Genomic DNA, 21,061 nt, shown 5'->3' with positions numbered 1-21,061 from the left:
CTGGGTGATATTGAAATAAGTTGCACAGTCTCTCTGACCAAGTTTCATCATGTGTAAAATTATGAGTTAACACTACACATGTAATTAGAGTGCCAGGAGCACACAGTGATGTTGTTTAGCTGTTACTGATACTACTCTATTTTCTCTGTGAGAAAGCAGGCAATAATATCTGCTAAAATTGATGGAGGAAGTGGTAGAAGTTTGACGAAAGGGGAGAAGATGTGATAAAGCCCTCATGGAAAATGAGAATGATGGGCTTGATTAGGAAAATATAGGAGGCTTGCAGGGCAATTTTGAAAGACCTGTGGAGGTCAGTGACTTTGGATTTAGAGTAGAATCATGATTGTGTAACTTTTTTTCTCCTTAATAACACTCAGATGTCCAGAGTAGGAAAGAAAAGGCAAGCTGTTGAATTAACAGAATTGGGAATGTTCCAGTTGGTTTGCTCAGGACAAAAACATGGAAAATTGTGACTGAAGTGATGAATTGTGTTTTATTAACTGGGGAAGAAACGAAGGGAAGAAAACAGGGGGATAATTGATGGGGAGAAAAGAGAAGGATCATTAGATTCGAAGTCTTTGTTAGGGACAGCTGAGAGAGTTGGTAATTAGGAAGTTGGTTGGTTAGATGTTTGAATTTTGGATTTTAGTGGTGGAGTAGTTCCACCTGATGACAAGGCCTCGGGTACAGTCATGAGAGTGGGTGCCTGTCTTGGAGCAGAGGTGATGGCTACTGGAGATGAAGAAATCCAGAACCCAAGAGGATGGGTCTTCCATTTAGCTATTAATGTGATTCTGGGTGATGGCACAAGTTGGAAGTCAGGTTCCAGAGTCTTCCATCCGTGAGGAGAGGGTAAAACATAGCAACAAGGAAGGATAAAAAGTGGCACTGCTACATAAAAACGAGGATGAATTATGTGAGTGAGGCACTGGGAAGCAAGGGGACACACCCCACCCCCCTAACCAAGACATGAAGGAGTGTGGGAAAATGCGCAACCTTCACTTTAAAGTTTAAAGCAAACGGACTCTGCAGGGGGGTGGGGATGATGTTACGTTTCAGCTAAGGACAGGCAGCAAACACACTAGAGGCTCAGAATGTGGAAGAATTTGTTCACAAAAGAATGGAATTCCAGAAGGCCAGTGGAAATAGACAAAGGAGGGTAGCACAGAACTTCACTGGACAACTAAAGGGACAACTTGTGGAGCAAACACGAAAAGTGGGATGTGAGGGCACAAAATATGCGGGTAGCAGAAAGTTTCCAGAAGAATTAGGCAAGAATTTTCTGTTTGAGTCAACTGATCCACTACCAGGTGGTAAGTTCATTTCCTTTTTCTTTTTAGATTTTTCTCTTCGCTTAGATTTCTCCTTTTCTGAAAACATAAAATTGAGGTAATAAAATTTCCACCCTTTCCCTCCTTCTGTTCCCCCATTTTTCCTCTTCTCTCAGTCATGTCCTCCGGCCAGGATTGGGAGACCCGCCCCCCGCGGAAGGGGGAGGGACGGGGCGGAGCGAACAGAAGTGGGCGGGCCTTCCCCTGTCGACGTGCTGACGTCAGAGGACATCCGGTCCGGCTCCTAGTGCCTGGAAGCAGCTCTGCCCGCTTTCCTCGGGGCTTAGTAGCATTTTTTTCCCCCGGAATCGTGGTCCTCGAATTGGATCTGCAGCCGCCGCGGGCGGACCTCACGCCATTCCCTGCCCCTCGGCCCCCGGAGTGAGCCCGGCCTCCCCGCGAGGGTGAGCGAGGTCGGCCCGGAGCGCGCGCGAGGGAGGGTGCCCCGCGGGCGGGGACGGCCGTTGGTTCCCAGAGTCGCGTGGCACCTCCGCCGACTCTCCCCTGGGCTCCCCCTGTACCCCGCTGGGTCCTCCGGCTGCAGGCTTTGCCTCCAAAGCCTCAGTGGCCCCGGGCCTGTTTTCTCATTTCGTGACACGGGCCACGTCCTGAAGTGGGAGCGTTCCTGGAGAAGGGCTTAAACCCGTATAACGCTGAGAAATAGAATTCACTCTTTAAGTTTACAAGACAAACTAGAGGAGAAAAAAATGAGGCTCAACTTTCCCAGCGGGTTCTCCCCGGGGGACGCAGAAAATTCAACCGGTTATCACCCTGTGATTATTTTTTTAGCTCCTTTGGCGAGGGCAGTACACAACTTTTCACCCTGTAAGTTTTGTCATTGTAAATACCGGAAGGGTGACCTAGTGGACTTGGACGTTACTTCAGGTAACCACCCACTAAACCTCCTTGTCTGGTTTGTTCATATTTTTAAGTCGCAACTAACCACCGCGCGGTTTTTTGATTGGGCGTTCCAACATCAGAGTTGAAACCCGGAAATTAGGACAACTTTATGAGTGACCTTAGTATTGTTCCAGGTACAAGCTGGTGTATGATTTTGCTGTATTGTAATGGGAAATGTGAGTGTCAAGGTGTGCTTTCATGGAACTCTCTCCCTGTATCATGGACACGGCTTTGGTTTCTTTGAATATTTTTGTCTTCAGGAAGGTTGTGTGTCAGTCACCAGTGAAACTTAAAACCGTGCTTGGAGGTTTGGAATTTGTAGATCTTGGATAGAGCCTAGAAGTCTAAATCTGTGCTTTTAGGGAATTCCACAGTTGATTTTTGAGAACCTCTCTTAGAAGAGACTTTTTTAAAAAATACATGTATTTTGAAGAATATTAAGAAATTTGAGATTCTATTTCAAAGCAAGCACATGGACTCATTCATTCGTGTATCTCTTCATTTGTTAAGGCTTAATTTATTTCAGGCAGGGCTGGGAAGCAAACATTGTCAAGAAAGATAGGGCTGGAACCCTCAGGGAACTTGTGTCTTCAGATGGGATGAAAAGCCAAATAAAAATGTGTTATTTAGTGAAGACCTTGTTTTTCTAAATGAGGTAGTTCTTTCAACTACCTGATAAAAGCCAGTTTTAAAGTCCTTATTTTGATATGTGTGGTAAACACATACTGTTAAATTTGAACCCTGTTAAAATTACATGCTCACTGCAGGTAAAAGTAGCGGGAAAGGCAGCTTTCAGGGAGTCAAAGCTACTCAGATGCCTTTAATATCTTTTCGGAGAGGGTAGTTTGGCTTTGTAGTTAATGTCATTTGACTTGACTATTAGATGTTTTATTCAGGTATTACATGGGAGAAATTAGACATACTTGAAGACTTGGCAGCATCAGGTCATCTGAATATAGGGCTTAAAAAAGTGATATAAACTGGGTAAATAATATGCTTTTAAATGATTCTTGTTATTTATATATTCCTAATAATTTTTTTTCACTTGGTACAGAGTAATTTTTAAAGAATATTGAATATCAGAGAAACTTTTTTTGCTCTGTGGGAAAGAAAACCATTTTGGCTGTTAGGATAAATCTTTTTGATGTTTACATTTTTTAGAACTGTTTGGTAATACAAATAAGTGCCTTATTTTAAAAGCCATCTATTTGGGATGATGTGTGCTAAATGATGCATAAAGGCTTAAAATGTGCTTAACCATCAAAATAGCAGGGTTGAGTTTAAAGTTTAATGAGAATTAGAAGATTTCATTCTGCTATTCCTTAGTTTCTTTAAAATAGCAAATGCAACAAGGCAATTATATCGTCTCTGTTTGCTTGTGTAGAAAGAAGGGGAGATGCCTAAAAAAAAGACTGGTGCGAGGAAGAAGGCAGAGAATCGCCGGGAACGTGAAAAACAACTAAGAGCATCAAGAAGCACTATCGATTTAGCTAAACACCCGTGCAATGCTTCAATGGTAAGTTTTTTTGGTTATCAATTGAAAAACTATATAAATCTATGTTAAAGGCATGTCTGTTGTTTTCATTAACACTGAGTAGTGGTGAATTTTGTTTGATTTTGTTATTTCTGAAACCTGTCATATTACCTTGGCTACCATTGGTGACAAATAGATATGTATTGAACAGGAATACATACTAGGAACTGTGTGACATTCTTCAGCTTCTCTAACCTAGTATGCCATCCTCAGTTTGTCCTATTAATTGGAGCCTTTTCATCCTAAGTCATCCTTACCTCTTCCCTTCCTTTGACCGTATTTCTGAGTTGTCCCATATCTTCCTGTTTCCACGCCTCTCTACTTTTTCCGTTCCCACTCCTCTTTTTTTTTTTCTTTTTTGATTTCATTGAAGACATATGAAATGCTTAATGTGACTTAATTCCTCATACGTGTATTGTGTGCCTACTCTGTGCCAGGTACTATTTTAGGCATTGAGGGGAATACGTAGCTGAATGACACAGTCCTGGTTTCCTCAAGCTTATAGCTCAGTTGTTTTCTGTATTACTTAATGTTTATCAATGACAGAAATCCAACCTAAGTAACTTCAGGGAGAAATAATTGATTGAATGAGTAATGGGCTAACTTGTGTAGTTGGGAAGGGCATGGATGTAGCTGGGATGCAGGGACAGCTGGAACCTGAAACAACCTGTAGTTCTGTCTTTTGCTTTTGTTTAGTTCCATTTTCTCAGATTGTTTTATTCCATTTTGGGGGGTTCATAGCCACTGGGTCCATAGCTCCCATGTCTCACATCACATATTGTTGCCCTCAGAGAGGGAAAGAACTCCGATGGGTTGGGCTTGGGTGGGTGCTCAACCCAGGATTAACCAGCATTTGTACTGGGTTGGTCGGGGGGTGAGGGGGAGCGAGATGACATAGCACAGATAGGACAGTGGGGACTCCCTCGTCCGTGCCAGGGTGATTTCTAGAGAAGAGAAGGAAGACAAAGAAATGACTCATACATAAATATATACAGTGAGGGCTAGACTTTGGTAAGTGCTGCAGAAAAGGTACAATTGGGATTAAGGTTCATTAGGACTGAGGTGATAAAGGTGAGTGTGGGGATGGGGTACAGTTCACAGAGGAGGTGGGATCATCACCAGGACTTCCAGTAGGTGAAGAAGTGAGGAGGGACTTCTCAGGGAAAAGTATTAGAATAAGTAAGGCATGGAAAAGAAGAAATACAAGACATATTTTGAGAATGGCTGACAAATAGTGACTTGAATCTAAAGAGAATAGGCCAGTGAGGTTTGAAAAGTGGTTAGAGACCAGATTGTGGAGAGCTTTTTAATACCATGTTTAGAATTCTGGATTTTCTGTGAGCTTCAACATACTGTGTTCTCTACTGTTTCTTGTGTTCATTCCGTATTATTTTTCTGATTGCTTAAAAAAAAAAAATCCAAAAAACAGACCACTACTGTATTTAGCCTCTTTTGTGAAAAGGCCCCTTCTTTCTCTAGTGTGGTATGCCCCAAAACATACCTTTGTTGTTAAAGTATGTATAGATGCTTGTATTCATGGGTGGAATTGGAGGGTTTGGGCAAATGTCACTTAAATTTTAACATGAAAAACGGTATTCTTTATAATTCAAGTAACTTTGCAGTTTTCAGCCAGTAGACAAATTAATGTTATGTTTTTATGTTTTACAGGAATGTGACAAGTGTCAGAGGTAAATTTTTATTCATTTCTTTTTCTATCTATATATAATAATATAGACTGACCTTTTATCTGATATTGACTAAATTTTATTTTATTTTATTTTATTTTTTTTTTTGACTAAATTTTAAAATTTTCTTTTACATGACAAGACGGCAGAAGAATAGAGCATTTTGCTATTTTTGTAATTCTGTACAGAAGTTACCAATTTGTGCACAGTGTGGTAAGTATATGATCAAAACACATGCTTTTCTTTTATCAAACATTTGTTTGGCATTTAATCAGTTTGAACCTGTGGGTTCATCATTATCATTTACAGTAATGTTATACCTTACTATTAATAAGACTACATAAAATGTTATTTGGCCTATCAAAAAACTGTCAAGCCTTGGTTTTGTCTCTTTGATGTAATGCTGGAAAATAATTAAGATACAGTTTAGATAAAGGTACCACGAGTTGTTTTAAACGTGGAAAGATTAGATTTCAGACTAATAACATTTGGTGATGCTGCATTTTTATTTATACTGTCTTAGTCTTGTCGATATCCTTTGTTTACTTTACTAAATTTTGATTTCTGCTGATACTGCCTGCAGTGTGTTAGGCTGTTGAAAATAATTTTATTCCACATTTACCTGGTGCCAGTTTTTGTGATCAGTTGTTTTTCTGTTTGGTTCTTAGCGTATGATTCTTGAATTTCCTCACATGTATTCCCAAGTGAGTGGAATAGAGTTCCTAAGCCACTTACCTAGTTCCCAAGTATAAGTGGAAACTTTTATTCAGAGTAAACGCTTATTCAGAGTAAAACTAAATAGTAGTTCATAGAACAAGATCCATGTTTCCCAAATAGTCTTCCACAGAATACTTGAGATATTAGTAGGTATTTCTTAAAGCAGAGCATACATTTGAGACACGCTGCTTGTTTCATTCCCTCATTCCCACCTGGGAGAGTTCTTTTACCTATGTATGTGTTAAAGGTTCTGAAGACCTCCAGTAGAGAAACCTGATTAATTGTCTTTACTCCAGGTTTGTCCCCCAAACTTTTATTTGAACAAGTATCCCCTTTGCTTATAGGATAATAGTTTCAGGTGAAACACAGTTTGAGATATGCTCATTTAAATGTGTTTATGCATGATAACATTGCAGAAAGTTAGGAAGGCTTAGGGCCACACCCCTGAATGTTTCTAGTGTAGGTCTAGCTTTCAGAGACAGCTTTGAGGTATGTAATTAATGGAAAAGAGAACACTGGCCTAGATAGACCAGTCATTTGCCAGTTTTTATATCCTTATTTACAAAAGACAAATGGATGTAGAGTGAGAAAATAGACTGTGGAGAAGATTGAGATAAGCTGTCGCTAGGCCTTTCCCCTGTTTTCAGCGTTTGTGGTGCTGTGCACGGATACACTTCCCACTCACTGATTCTTGTCTTTAGTGTTGGACAGGGGGCTGCTGCCCCTCATTTCCTGTTTCTCTTCCCATTTCCTGTTGTCTAGCTTTGTTTCTTAGGTAATCAAGGAAGTGGAAAATTGAGCATCTTCTGTTTCTTTCGTGTTCTGCTTTGTGGAGTCTGAGATGCGTGATTAATATGTCACCATTAATCCTCTCACAGCATGTGATAAGTGAATGTCCTGACAGTGTTTCGGGTTGGTAATTCACTGCTAGATAAGAGCTCTTGTGGCTGTATTGTGATTTTTAGCTTTATCATTATATTCCTGATTTTTGTGCTCATTTGGGCACTACTTGACAATTCTTTTAGAAGAATGTTTACCCAGGGGCTAAGTTTGTAAATTTTTAACTATGGTTAAACATTAAAAAAATGAACCAGATAATTTGCATAATTATTATTTGATTTGCTTTGGTTTGATATGTCCTAGGGAAAGAAAGAAGCAGTAACTTCAAATCAGACTGCGTTTATTGTGAATTACAAAGTGTAAAATTCACTTTTAAAGCATATCATTTAAAAATCTCCCTGAATTCACCTGAAAATTCACAAGATTTTTAACTGCTTTAGTGATTATTAGATTACAAAGCATAACCTTCAAATTTTGATTTTAGTACAAACATGAATTATCATATAAGTTCCTAATCTCAAAAGATCTGACTCAGGTAATGAGGTCTCAGTTATATCCATTTTCTTTTTTCAGTTATATAAGCAGTAGATAGTTCTGGTCTCTCTTTATTTTCAAATTATTTCCATAGGAACTTGGGCTAGATAAAAAGAGGAATTAGCGAATATTTGCATGTAGTACTTTGCAAGACTAATAGTGAAAATTTGTTTCTTTGCTAGGGAAAACAAAGTGCATGATGAAGTCTTCTGACTGTGTCATAAAACATGCTGGTGTCTACAGTACTGGCCTTGCCATGGTGGTAAGCTTCTTGAGTTATCTTTTAGACCAGTAGGTTTCCGAGGATAAGGAGAAGGCATTCTGACCAAATGTAATCAGTCTGGAGTTATCTGGATTATCTGTGGCATGTTTTTGTATGATTTTCACTTATTACCCACTTGTTTTTGACTGCTTTCTTTTTTCTTATTGGGAAATGTATAAGGAAGGGAGACTCATCTAATGTTGACCTAAACAACATTCATTTGTTAGTGATACCTTTCTAATATATCTTAATTAGACATCACAAAATATTATTTACTATACTGAAAGTGCTGCTAAACTAAGATTCAGTCTTCTGGTTAAATAAGCAACGTAGTTCCAAAAGAACCTAGGATTAATTGTTTTTTTAAAGCTTTACGTTTCAAAAAAGAGCACGTAGTTAACACAGAATTATGCTCTTTACTACATGTAGTTACATGTAGTTCATTACATGTCGTTATCTCTTCGTTACATGTAGACGTTTCAAAGAAAATTCATTATTTTAAATAATAGAAGCAGTTGCATTGTGTGAGGCATTTTGCTCTTTTTTTCAAAAAAAATGTTATCCTTTTGACCAGTTTTACTATATATTCTATTGTGTGAATTTATTCTTAGGTCCAAATGTCAGTCCATGAGGAAAGTAATATTTATAGTAGAATATTCATAATTTTCCAAGAACACATAGTTTTCCATCATGAGGCAGACCTTTATATTTTTCATGAGTGGCTATCTTATAGAAGAGTTGGAATTATTCATAATCATCTCGTGAAAATTCTTTAAGTATAGGATCGTCAGTGCTATCTTTATTCAGAAGCTGTTGTAATCTTCCTTGGTAGTTTGCTTATGTCTAGATTTATCAAATTATTACTTTTTTAATTCACTGAGTTGTATGAGTATGAATGATCTCTTATATAAAGAATACATTAAAGTAGAATCATGCATCATTAGCTCTAAATTCTAGAAAAGTGATTTTTCTGGCCATCTTCTATTTGCTGATTAAGATTCCCTCTCCCCGACTCTTCCCCCTGATTTGCCCTGGGAGCCTGACTTGTGTGGTGGGCTGGATCAGTGTCTTACTTAGGGCTTCTTTTTGGGTTCAGCCGCCCAAAAAGGACTTTGGCAGGAGACCCGATGATAGGAAATTATGATCCGGGTGTTTATTCTCCCAGCTTACTCCCTACCAGCTTGTCCTGATTTCGACATGGATTGGCCACCAGTTCCTCCCCATATGACCAGGTAGTCCTCTGCATACAGCTGGCTCTCTCTTGCGGTTGTAGAACCTCCCTCCCTTCCCTGCCCTTGGCCCTTCAGCCCCAGGGGTAGTATCTGCATCATCCCTGACGTTTTCGAAGCCCTTCCCTGTTCTTTGTGAATTATCTCTTTAAACTCCCCTGGATTACCCAGTTTAATGTGTCATTCTTCTCTTGCTAGAACCCTGAGTAATCCAAGAGATAGATTCGAGGACTTGCTATCTGCACTGGTAATCTATTTTTACAAGTCCCCAAACATTCTTCCTATTTGCTCTTTTCCACTTTTGTTACAGTGCCTTGAATAGTAGAACAGTGAATTTTGAGGGTTAGAAGACCTGGATTTGAATCACAGCTCAGCTCTAATGTAGCTCTAGAACTTGGACTTAGTCTCAGGCCCCTGTCCCTCCTCACCTGTAAATGAAAAGCCATCCAATTCCATTTCCTTAAGATTCTTTCTAGCTCTTAGTGTTGTGTAGATGTCATTGTGTTATTAAAGGTGTGTGTAGTCTTACATTCTTACCTTGACAGAGAATTGGAAAGTCTTACCCTGTCATTTAGTTCCATATATTTTATTTTAGTTTTATTTAACAAAGAGATATAATAATGATTTAATGCATAAGTTGCCTTAAAAAGATGCTGGCAGAAGTTTAATATTTTCTCTCTGTTATTCTAGAAAAGCTATATATTTATTTTATAAATTACACAGATAAGAAGGAACTTTCTTAAGTCAGGAATGTTAGTATTTGAAAAAACTTCATTTAGTTACCAGAATTGCTATAGACAGGAATGCTTAAATTATGGGCTCTAGACTTCATTTGATTTATTGTAAAATTCAGTTTGGGGGCAACACTGTCAGCTCTTTGACTTATTTTAATGATTAATATTAGCGTTAAGTGTATAGTTTCCCTTCTGCTTCTTTTTTTTTTGATTTATAGATTTGTATATTGTAAATAGCTATTGGTGAAGTAGTTTGATTTTCAGGAAACACTCTTTAATTTTGGCTTAAACAGTACATTTTCTTAATGAAGCCACTCGTTATCACTGAAGGTTGATAAGTGGCTAAATGTATATGATTTTGGTGGTTGCCACTGCTTAAACTATGGCTGCAGCCAGTTGTGTCAAAGGTTAATTTTTCATGTTCTTTGGTTGCAGGGTGCAATATGTGACTTCTGTGAAGCTTGGGTTTGTCACGGTAGGAAGTGTCTCAGTACACACGCCTGTGCCTGCCCGCTTACTGACGCTGAGTGTGTGGAATGTGAACGGGGAGTCTGGGACCATGGTGAGTGGTTACATACAAATGACGAGCTTTGCTGGAAGTGAAGGCTGACTTTGAAACGTTCTGGATGCTCTTTTTTTATGATTTTTTTTTTTAGGATACTATCAATCATAAGTACTGGCACTGTTTTGGTTGTCAGTTTAGTTGGAAAAGGGATTTATACCAGCAGTAACAGGCAATACTAGGATTTTTACCTAGGCAGGTAGGGAGGGGAGTAAAAGGGGAGGAAGTGTCTCCGAGCATTGTGAGTATATATGGGTAGCCAGGGTACAGTGGGAGTTCACTCTTTTATGGTTCAATTTGTCAGTTTTCTTTGTAGCCTTTGCCAGAACAAAAACTGCCGTGATATTTTAGTGTAAATCTGAAATAACTTGCCATGTGAATCTGAAATAACTTGCCATCTTTTCTGAGCAGTTTTACAGATAAGTTTTTAAAATTAAACTTTATCATATTTACATTTGTGGGTTTTGTTCTTTAATCCAATAGGAGGCAGAATTTTCAGTTGTTCTTTTTGCCATAACTTTCTTTGTGAAGATGATCAGTTTGAACATCAAGCCAGCTGCCAGGTTTTAGAAGCGGAAACATTTAAATGTAAGTTTTTATATATTGGATGTTCTTTATACCCAAGATTCTTAATAGTATAAGTGTTAAACTTAATGAAAAAGGAATCTAGTTTTTCATGCGGCCTCTTATGGACTGTAATTTAATTCAATATCTATTTTCTGTTGGTAGAGAAAACTTAGAACGCATATAGTCCATTTTTGTCCAACAGTGTGCCAGTGACATTTTGGTTGGGTCAGTTCTTCATTTTGTGGGATTGATCAGGCATTGCAGGCCTTGCAGCATCCCTGATCCTGAATGCTAAAAGTCATTTTCACTTCCAAGTTATTATAACAACTAACATACCCTCCCCCACCCTGTTTTCAGGTGTCCCCAGATAAGTGGTATACCCCTAGTTTGTTCCTGCTAGTTGGTTCCAGTGACTCTTAGACAGGAATGTGCATCAGAAACACCTGTGGAGGTTTTTAAAAGTACAGGTGTCAAGGCCTCATCCCTGGAGATTCTATCTTTAAGTGGGTGGCAGGTGTCGGGCATCTGTATTTAACCTGCACACATAGCTCTCATGTGTATTCTAGTTTGAGAACCAGTGTTTCGTGGTATCATCTTTAGGGATAGATTGCATTTTATTTTATTTCTATTCTGTTGATTCTCAGAAGCTCAAGTTTTAGATTCAGACATTACTCGAATTCTACTTATTGGCCATATGTTTTTGGGCAACTTACCAAATCTTTCTAAACCTGAATTTTGTTATGTATTAAAGAAAGATGCTAATTTTTTCAAGGAGTCAATTGAAGTGAGAACCCATATAAAGCATAAGTATGGCACCTGTCACTTAGAAAGCCCTTATTAAATAGTAGATACCACTGTAGGAAAGACTCAAATTCCAAATTCGCTTTCTTCAATTTGGTTCTTGTTCTGCTATGAAATGCCAATCCCTATACTTATCTATAAATTTAAAGTTGATAAGTCATCAGTCTAAGACACACATACACACACATATGTAATTCTTGTGATATTTATAAAGAAAATCTCAAAAGATTAAAGGAACATCTCAGAGTAGTTAGCCTTTCTGAGCTGTTCCTAGGCTTCTGCAGAATGTATAGTATAAAAATTGAATTATTTTATTTGGGACTTGGGAACTTTGTGTATTCCGTAGCATTTAAACCCCAAAGACAGGCAACTGTAAGTGATAAGGCTATACTTCCATCAAGAAGTTTTAGTGATTCAGTAAAAGACAAAGGAAAAATAAAGACACTGAATAATTGAAAGGATTTTAAGATAAATTTATTACCATGCCTTTGATACCTCATATTAAAGTCATTCTCATTGCACATTCACAGGTTTCCTTGGTTTACTGTAATTTATCATCTCTTTCCTTTTTTTTCATTGCTTTATTTTTTCTTTGCCATTTTTCCTTCTCCAGTTGCCATCCACTACTTGAAATATTTTCTCTGAAGCACTGTCTTAATCATACATATAAGTCCCCAAGATAGTTTGTTTCTATTCCCTTAATTGGTCATATCTCATCATTTTTGGATTTGAGCGTACAACTATGAATTGGAAGATACGGAAATTCTATAAAATACTTCTTTACCTGTATAACCAGTGGGAAGTATGTTTTGAGGGGAAAAAACAAAAACAAAAAACACATGTGTGTACTCTGCCTTTATTTTTTAAAATAATGAAAGTGGCCCGGGGACTTCTAATTTAAATGGCTTATTGTCAGCAGGCTTTGATGTATTCTAACCTGCTTTCTTTTAAAATACTCTGAAGACATAGAAATAGATTTAAAAAGAAAACCATTCCCCAGTCTCAAACTAGGAATGTCACAATATTTTTTAGAATCTGGGAGAAATGCATTTTTTATATAAGTTCAAGATTTTAACTCTTGGGGAGAAAAATAACAGGGCAGTGAAGTGGAGTGCCTGTGTGTTTTTGAGGTGTAATTAGGGAAAGAAGACTGGCAAGGCCACATCCCATCCTAGTGGTTTGGGTTTCCAGCGGTAAGGGTGAGGGTGTGGTAGACAACAACGAGTTTCTTGGGATTGTGTCATTGTGGCATGTCAAAGATTCAGGTGGTGGGGATGGGAGAAGATTCTGTATCAGAAATGCCTGGTGCACAGGGAAATTGGGTTGGGCACTTTGTACTTTTCAGTCTGTGTTCTGGTTCTGTACTTGAAAGGGATTTATAGCATTTTGGTGATATATATCCTCTTTTGACTGAATGAAGAATGAACCTAATTACTCTCTGGGCATACCTTCAAGTAGAAATGATTGAGATTTCAGGTTTTTTCCTCCACAGACTGAAATAATATAGTTATTATTGGAGTAATTTGGTATACTTAAATATTCCTAATATATATATATAGTAAGTACTCAGTTGATTTTTACTTTTATTATTAGCATGTAGGACAGGTAATATAAATCCATCTGAAATAGCAGTGTCACTGTGGAAGGAAGCAGGATGGTTGGACGGAAGCAATAAAAATACACATAATTGAGAAATCATCATTGAGTTTTTAAAAAAATACTTTCCTCTTCAGATTGAAAAAGCTCCCCATGACCCAGGCAAACTTAAAAGAATCCCCAACTTAGAAACATCTGCAATATTTGAATTATAAAGATAGATTTCCTTTTGTTTTCTTTACTTTTTCAAAACCTCTAAGTAAATTGAAAGTTAATAGTTTATATTTAGACTATATCGGGGTAAGGCTTAGTTTGTTTTCTTGTTTCTATACCTCTCTTAATTATTTTTGTCTTTCATTTTTTGGCATATTCAATATGTGCCAGACAAATTGGCTTTTCTAAAATATTTGCTCTTACGTTTAAGTGCATTATTTGCATTAACATTTGCATTAATTGTAGATAATGACCAAAATTAATGTGGCTTACTGACTAAAATAGAGATAAAATATTTTAGGATTTTTCCATCTGTTTTCCTGCCCACTTGAGTATTATTTTCTCTTCATAGTCACGCTTTTCCACCTGAAGTATTCTATTCTCATATTCGAAGTTTGCAAAAAATGGCAATAGCCTACAACACGAGGAGAGAATATATATTAATGGAGACAGTTATTCTTTTAAAAATTGAAGTTATATCTTTTTTTTTTTGGCTGTGTTGGGTCTTCGTTGCTGCACATGGGCTTTCTCTAGTTGTGGCGAGCGGGGGCTACTCTTCGTTGCGGTGCGCGGGCTTCTCATTGCAGTGGCTTCTCTTGTTGTGGAGCATGGGCTCTAGGCGCACGGGCTTCAGTAGTCGTGGCTCGCGGGCTCAGTAGTTGTGGCGCACGGGCTTAGTTGCTCCGTGGCATGTGGGATCTTCCTGGACCAGCTCTCGAACCCGTGTGCCCTGCATTGGCAGGCGGATTCTTAACCACTGCACCACGAGGGAAGTCCTGAACTGTTATATCCTTAAGTGAAGAGTCCAGCCAATGTCACTGAAAAAATGTTTTACCATTTCAGTTTCCTAAATATCATTAATGAAGCTTGCCATCTCCTAGTTTTGGAGCAATAGAAGGAGATTGGAGGATAAAAGAATGCTGTGTCTGTGCAATTGCTGGGTTACTTGCATCTGGCTGGGGATTCCATCTCATTTTTTGTATCCTCTAGGTTATGAGACAGAGAAAAAAACGTTGATAATTGATCTAAGATAGTACATTAAGTATAAATCTTTGGAAAATAGTGTTTTCATTCCAAGTTTGAAAACGGATATTATGTACTTTCCCTCACAGGTGTTTCATGCAATCGGCTTGGTCAGCATTCCTGTCTCCGTTGTAAGGTATACTTTTATATTTTTTCGTTTTTGTTTTTAAGCCCCATACTCATCCACCAGCTCTTGGATTATTTATAGCTATAATAAATCTACAAGGGTCCTTAAACATTATGTAATTTACTTCTTTTATTTTAGAGATTGTGAATGAAGTTGAGACAGCTTAGAGGCATTTCATAGGTCATCTAGTTGGCTTGTCTTAGAGTTGACACTAGTGCGTGTGTCTCCTGAATCTTAGCTCAGTGTTTTTGTACCTTATGTTTATAGAGAACATTCTGACCAAAATGATGGGAGCATATTTCACCTTATGTCAAAATGCACTTGCTTGGTAGAGTTTGAGTACAATGAAGATTTCCATAATGTTGTGTTTCCTTAGACCTTGTCTCTAGCATTTCCATTTGTCAAAGATCACTAAACAGATGCAGCTGATTCACTGCCTCTCGGAGTCATTTCTCTGGTTCCTACTAATACTCCTAACCCTATCTCTTAATTCTCCCCCAGCTCTTCTCCAGTTCTGTCTGTGCTGTTTCCTCTGCCTTAGATCACTCTTCCGTCTTTGCTTACCCTGCTGCACCCCCATTCTCCTGCCGATCTTGGTTAAGACTTCACGTCTCCCAGGCAGCCTTTCCTGAATCCTGGGTCTGGTTTGGCGCTTCTCCTCTTCACTTCCCTTGCAATGCGTAGTGTGTGTAGCTGCCTCTCCACTTGTCTGTGTCTCCAGTTAGACTGTGTGCTCTGTGCAGGTAGATAAGCTGGTCACCATTATGTCATCAGAGGCTTTGTGAATACTCATATTTACGAAGAAATGTGTCTACATATAATACCCTGCATATATTTTCTGTCTTGTGTTTAGGCCATAGTTCAGAAGAGTCCTGGCAGAGACCTCTTCCTTTAAGGAATTGAAATCGGGAGCATGACCAGTCCCAACAAAACTCTTAATCTCTGCCCTAGCAAAAGTATATCTTTAACTTTACATTTCCTTGAAATACTAAGTGATGACTTCATATATTTTTTGAATTACTTATTTAACTTGCTCATTTTTATTTCACCTATACAGGCTTGTTTCTGTGATGATCATACAAGGAGCAAGGTGTTTAAGCAAGAAAAAGGAAAACAGCCTCCCTGCCCTAAATGTGGACATGAAACTCAGGAAACTAAGGATCTTAGCATGTCAAGTAAGGCTCTTGTTAAAATACCACTGGGGTGATTTTGCTTTCTTGCTTAGACGGGGTTTATCTCTTCTTTTTCTCTTTCTCTTTTTGTTTTCGCCTTTTCTTCATATTTGAAAAGATGAATGTGTTCTCTCATGCAAATGGAATTTTAGAGCCTTGGAAAATTTGTGGGTAAAATTTCCCAATTTAACTTAAGAAATATACCGTCATTCACTCTGATATTTGGCATTTGCTTCAGTCAATGACATAGTGAATACTGAAATTTAAGACCAAAAAGAATGATTTTTCTGTTTTTGCTGAGGCTTCATTTTAAATAATTGAGTAGCAATAAATCCTCAATATTCAAGTGGTGGCAATCTTCAGTACTTGCAAGTTGGAATTCATTTTGAAGCTATTCTTATGTGTGTGACATTTGAGCCGTGATGCTTATTATGTTATACGTCACTACTGTAGGAAATTGTTTTACAGTTTTCATATAACTTTTCTATGATGGAATGCAATTACTACAAACATGCTTACAGTAATGAAGCTCACAATTTTGTTGAAGAGAATTTGACTCTTTACCAAACATATAATGGAAACATAATTCTAAATGACTCTGACAATACTTTGTTTAATCAAAGATAGAGTTATACAGTGAGGTGAGACATTTTTTACACTTACCTTTGTTTTGCTACTAAGGCAGAAGAAATGACAGCCTTTGTCTTCTAGGACATCTGAATTATAAAGTAGCTTTCTTGAGAAGAGTGTAATGACATGGAATCACCTGTTCTGTGATTTGAAAATGCACTTTTAATTGATCAAACAAAGGGCATTTTAGTTTTTAATGTGCCTTATTTAACTTATGTATGGAGAATGCTATTATTCTTAATTCATTTTCCTGCTTTGTCTAGAATTAATGAGATGACACTGTCATCTTTATCATTTCTTATATATGATGTGTATGTAGACTCTAAGTAGGATTGAACTGATTGTTGTTTCTAAGGTCTCCTTTCTTTCCAGTTAAATGTTAAGTGAGGAAATAAGGAAAATGTGACTGACTTCTTCATTTGAGAGTAAGAAGCAGCCAGTCAGGTTCATGTAACTTCATATATTGTAGAGGAAGATGAGGATGTAGAGAATTGGAGGTAATCAGGTGCCACATACACATCTGTCTTTCGTAGCACGCTCCCTGAAATTTGGCCGGCAGACTGGAGGTGAAGAGGGAGATGGAGCGTCTGGGTATGATGCCTATTGGAAGAACCTTGCATCTGCTAAGTATGGTGATACCAGCTACCATGATGAGGAAGAAGATGAGTACGAAGCGGAGGATTATGAAGAGGAAGAAGATGAAGGTGGAAAGGATTCAGATGCTGAGTCATCAGATTTGTTTAGTAATTTGAATTTAGGAAGGACCTATGCCAGTGGCTATGCTCACTATGAGGAACAAGAGAACTAGGAAAGCTGCTTGCCCATTGGTGACCTTGTCTGAGGAGCTGGAATGTGTGTGCTTGATGAATCGTGTGTGGCTATACAGACGTACGTACTGTCACTTAGCCTTATGTGAAAGACTAGTCACACTTAACTGGGGCAAGGAGTAGGGCATAGCATTTTAATAGGAACTGATAATCAGGCTTCTAGCATAAGAAAAATGAATTTCAAAAATGAATTTCAAATCGATCCAAGCAGTTGAAGCATCATGGATTGGATTTTACTGATTTCTGTAATCTAGTAGGTTTGCCAGTTAAATACATATTAGGATAAAGGAATAGGATGGTAATATATTTGTTTGAAATTAAATTGCTGTTTTTATTAACACTGCTTAGAAAATCGTTCTGTCTGATTTTGTAAAATGTATTGGGTAAAATGAATTATTGTAATTTTTCTCGTTTGTCTGCAGGATAAAAGTCAGATGTTATATGCTAAATTTTCATTAAATATTCATGTTATCTTAAGTAGTTATATGTGTGTTTTAGCAATTGACTCATTCATTTCTTTCTTCACAGCATGTGTCCTGAACAATACCTATTATTTATGCTTAAATGTATAGACAAAGGTGACTATGTAGCCATTTTTCAGAATCAGTATTATCACACATGTTTTACCCAGGAAATTTCATTTCTCTGAGTAAATCTAGTATCTCACTTATATACTTTTGATGTTTTATTTGATTCCTTATTCTTAGTATTTTAAATCTATTTTGGAAAGCACTCCAATATTCTTGTATAAACTGTTTCATTTTTTTGTCTAATATGCAAGATAGGTAGCAGAGATTAATAGTGTGTGAGAGACACAAAGTGATGCAGCTGAACCCCATCATTCGTGGTAGGTGGAGAACAGACAGTTGCTGGCACAAGTTCCAGCGGTTACAGTTCACACTGACAGTGAATTGGGATGGTGTGGTAGAAAGGAATGTGTCATCAGGCCGGCATTTGAAAAGTATGGAGAAAATTGTAGCCATATGGATAACAGGTAGGATGGCTATTGCTGAGTCATTTTTATTCCGTAGAAACATAATGAACAGCTGAGGGCAATAACAGGCAACAGAAAGCCAGGTGTGAAAGCCAGAGGGCCTCCAGATGCACTGGAAAAAGCTTTCATCTCTTGCAGCAGGAGAACTGAGAAAACTGAGGACCAAGCCAGGAGTTAGTAGTCTGAATGGATAAACTTCAAGCTGCCCGTCACGGCAGGTCTATTATGCAAAGGTCAAGGGACTGTCTGGGAATATCCAGGACCCTGACGAGTGAGATGGAGACATTTCAATGGATGCTGCTGAAGATTCTCACTCCCTAGACTCCGGAACTTTCTGAGCCCCCAGTCGCAGCCCACTTCTCTCTCTTAAGGGCAAAGGCGCCTCACCTACTCCCAAGCTAGATGATGATGCAGAGGTCTCTTTCCCCAGGCAACCTGTGCGCCCTTGAGGACTTGCCCTATCTCCATGCCACTAGACCTAGAATTAGGGTTGAGCAACTGTTAATTAGGGTTAAGTAAAACTCAGCCAGAGAGGGGCTGGGCCTGATGAGACAGGAGACAGACTGTACCCCAAAGGAGCTGCAAGAATTGGCCTAGATGTGTTGGGACGAGCAGGAGAATGATTGAGGCTGGAATCTGAGGGTGTTGATGAGGAGGGACAGGACAAAATTAGGGGAGAGTTTGATAATAGCACCCACATTGGGTCCCTGGGTTGCAGGATAAGCACTCTCTTAATAGGATTTAACATCCCGGCTAGGATGCCAGGAGATGTGAACTCACTACCAGGATGGCTTCTAGAAACATGGAAAAAGCAACGGCCAATTCTAAACAAAGTTGAGTGGCAAATGGTGGAGGAGAGAATGAAAAGGTTGAGGGAAGTGGCTATGCCAGAATGGATAGATTTCTCTTTGGATGATTACGTTCCACAGGAAGGCCCAACAGACATACCATTTAACAAGGCCCTAAAGACACGTGCTGATGAGAGGAGCACGAGGGTCCCCCGGAAGTTCAGTGATGACTCTCTAGGCTACTTCTGACAATAGAAACAAACTATTGTAAAACTTAGCTTGCTGATGGCAGTGGGTGATAAGACCCTGAAGTAATAGGTGGCCAGTGGCAGTACCTATTTGCCAAGAGTCAGTGGGGTCACAACTATGGTAATGACTACCAAGGTGGGCGTGGTTAGTCAAGGGGACCTGGCCTGCAGCGAGTTACGGAGAAGGTTAATAGAATACAGCAAGCTTAGGGGCAAGATAAATGGGTAACAATGAGAGTACTACTTACTTTTTGTACCACTGGACAACATCAAGGATAGGTAACATGGAGGCCAAAGGGTGGTTGTTCCGATAAAAAGTTATCATCCCTTGCTCAGTTTCTGGACCTGAGTCACTTTTCAGACCCATAGCCCACCGATGAAAGAGGTCCCCAGGAGGAAGGTCCCTGTAGCACCAAGGCATCTGGACAAGGTAGTTAGTCCCCCAGTGCTTCCCCCAAACCTGGAGACATTCACTCATAATTCTACTCTGGGGAAAGGAGGAAAATAAGATATTTCAAGGCCTGTTGGACAGAGTCTTAATTGATACTGCTATCCAGAGACGCAAAGTGTCCTTTTTGCTCCCTTCTTAAAGTGAGGGAGGCGTTGGATAATAACAGGGGTCTTGACCAAATGCAAGGTTACAGTGGTTTCACTGGGTGTTTGGAAGGCTAAGTGGAAGCCTCTGAAACTTAACTACCCTCCTACCTCCTTACCGCAGCCAAGATAGTGAGCAAAAGGCAATGGTATAGCCTGGAATGATGGCAGAAATTAGTGGCATCCTTAGGGATCTCAAAAATGCAGAGATGAAAATCCCATCCCATCTATATTAATTCACCAGTCTTTCCCCCGCTGAAACTGCATGGATCCTGGAAGATGCCTATAGGTAACTTCAAGTTCAGCCAAGTAGTCACCTTGATTGCAAATGCCGTGCCAGATGTGGCCTCTTTGTTGGAGCAGATATATGGAACCCAAGTCCAAGGAATGTAGTCTTGGATTTTGCAAATGATTTCTCTTCATCGAAAAAGGGGATCAGAAACAGTTTGCATTCACATGGAATGGACACTATACTTCAATAGTTTTGTCCCAGGGCTTTATTAACCCTGCCACTTTATCCTAAAGAATATGCACCTGCTTCGTCAATGATAGCATGCTGAGGATGGATGAGGAAGAAGTAGCTAGAACACAAGGCAGAAATAGAGACCCCGATGTAGAGAACAAACGTACGCACATCAAGGGGGGAAAACGAGGGGTGGAGGAGTGGGGAGCGGGTGGTGGTGGTGGTGAGATTGGGATTGACATATATACAGTGATATGTATAAAATAGATAATAAGAACATGCTGTATAAAAAAATAAAATTCAAAAAAAAAAAAGCTAGAACAATGAGGCCTTAGTAAGACGTGTTACAGAGAGTAGGGGATAAACCTTATGAACAATATGCCACACCAATAAAATTTTTAGGGTCCAGTGGTCAGGGACAGGCTGGTGCATCACCTCCACAGTAAAAAATTGCTACATACACCTCCTGCCATGAGGAAGGCAGCACGACGCCCGGTGAGCCTCCTGGGTTCTGGAGGCAGCGTATTTCATACCTTAGGATAATGTTGTGGGCCATATACCATATGATGCTAAGGCTGCCTGTTCTGCATGGGACCCACAGCAGGAAGGAGCTCTGCAGTGGGTCTGGGTTGCAGGGGAAGCAGCCCTGCTTTCTGAGCCATAGGATAGGTGCTGTTGTACTGGAGATCA

The 21,061-nt window shown here is 39.1% G+C and overlaps 1 protein-coding gene across 4 annotated transcripts; it reads left to right on the top strand.

Moving 5' to 3' along the window:
- The first annotated feature begins 1,544 nt into the window (after positions 1–1,544).
- NOAZFP (nucleolar atypical zinc finger) lies at positions 1,545–18,032 on the top strand. Of its 4 annotated transcripts, XM_022599685.3 has the most exons (11): positions 1,545–1,735; positions 2,121–2,216; positions 3,616–3,747; positions 5,434–5,453; positions 5,593–5,663; positions 7,724–7,803; positions 10,202–10,328; positions 10,812–10,916; positions 14,618–14,664; positions 15,713–15,830; positions 16,991–18,032. In XM_022599685.3, the coding sequence occupies exons 3-11, from the start codon at positions 3,628–3,630 to the stop codon at positions 17,263–17,265; spliced, it is 963 nt and encodes a 320-aa protein (XP_022455393.1). In that variant the 5' UTR covers positions 1,545–1,735; positions 2,121–2,216; positions 3,616–3,627; the 3' UTR covers positions 17,266–18,032. The 4 variants fall into 4 exon arrangements, with proteins under 4 accessions (XP_022455393.1, XP_022455392.1, XP_089768549.1 ...); XM_022599684.2 differs by lacking the exon at positions 2,121–2,216 and having other exon boundaries at positions 1,546–1,735; positions 16,991–18,028; XM_089912423.1 differs by lacking the exons at positions 1,545–1,735; positions 2,121–2,216 and adding an exon at positions 2,234–2,365.
- The last annotated feature ends 3,029 nt before the right edge of the window (positions 18,033–21,061 follow it).

This window comes from Delphinapterus leucas, chromosome 5, assembly GCF_059928025.1.
Source record: "Delphinapterus leucas isolate spDelLeu-1000000601 "Yukka" chromosome 5, BTC_Dleu_Yukka2, whole genome shotgun sequence".
Lineage (NCBI taxonomy): Eukaryota > Metazoa > Chordata > Mammalia > Artiodactyla > Monodontidae > Delphinapterus > Delphinapterus leucas.
This window is presented reverse-complemented; position numbering and strand designations above follow the sequence as displayed.

Excerpts from the sequence above, each read along its gene's own strand:
- NOAZFP (XM_089912422.1), top strand. Across the intron at positions 3,748-5,433 it reads ACCCGTGCAATGCTTCAATG|GAATGTGACAAGTGTCAGAG; the intron begins GTAAGTTTTTTT and ends TATGTTTTACAG. Across the intron at positions 5,454-5,592 it reads GAATGTGACAAGTGTCAGAG|ACGGCAGAAGAATAGAGCAT; the intron begins GTAAATTTTTAT and ends TTACATGACAAG.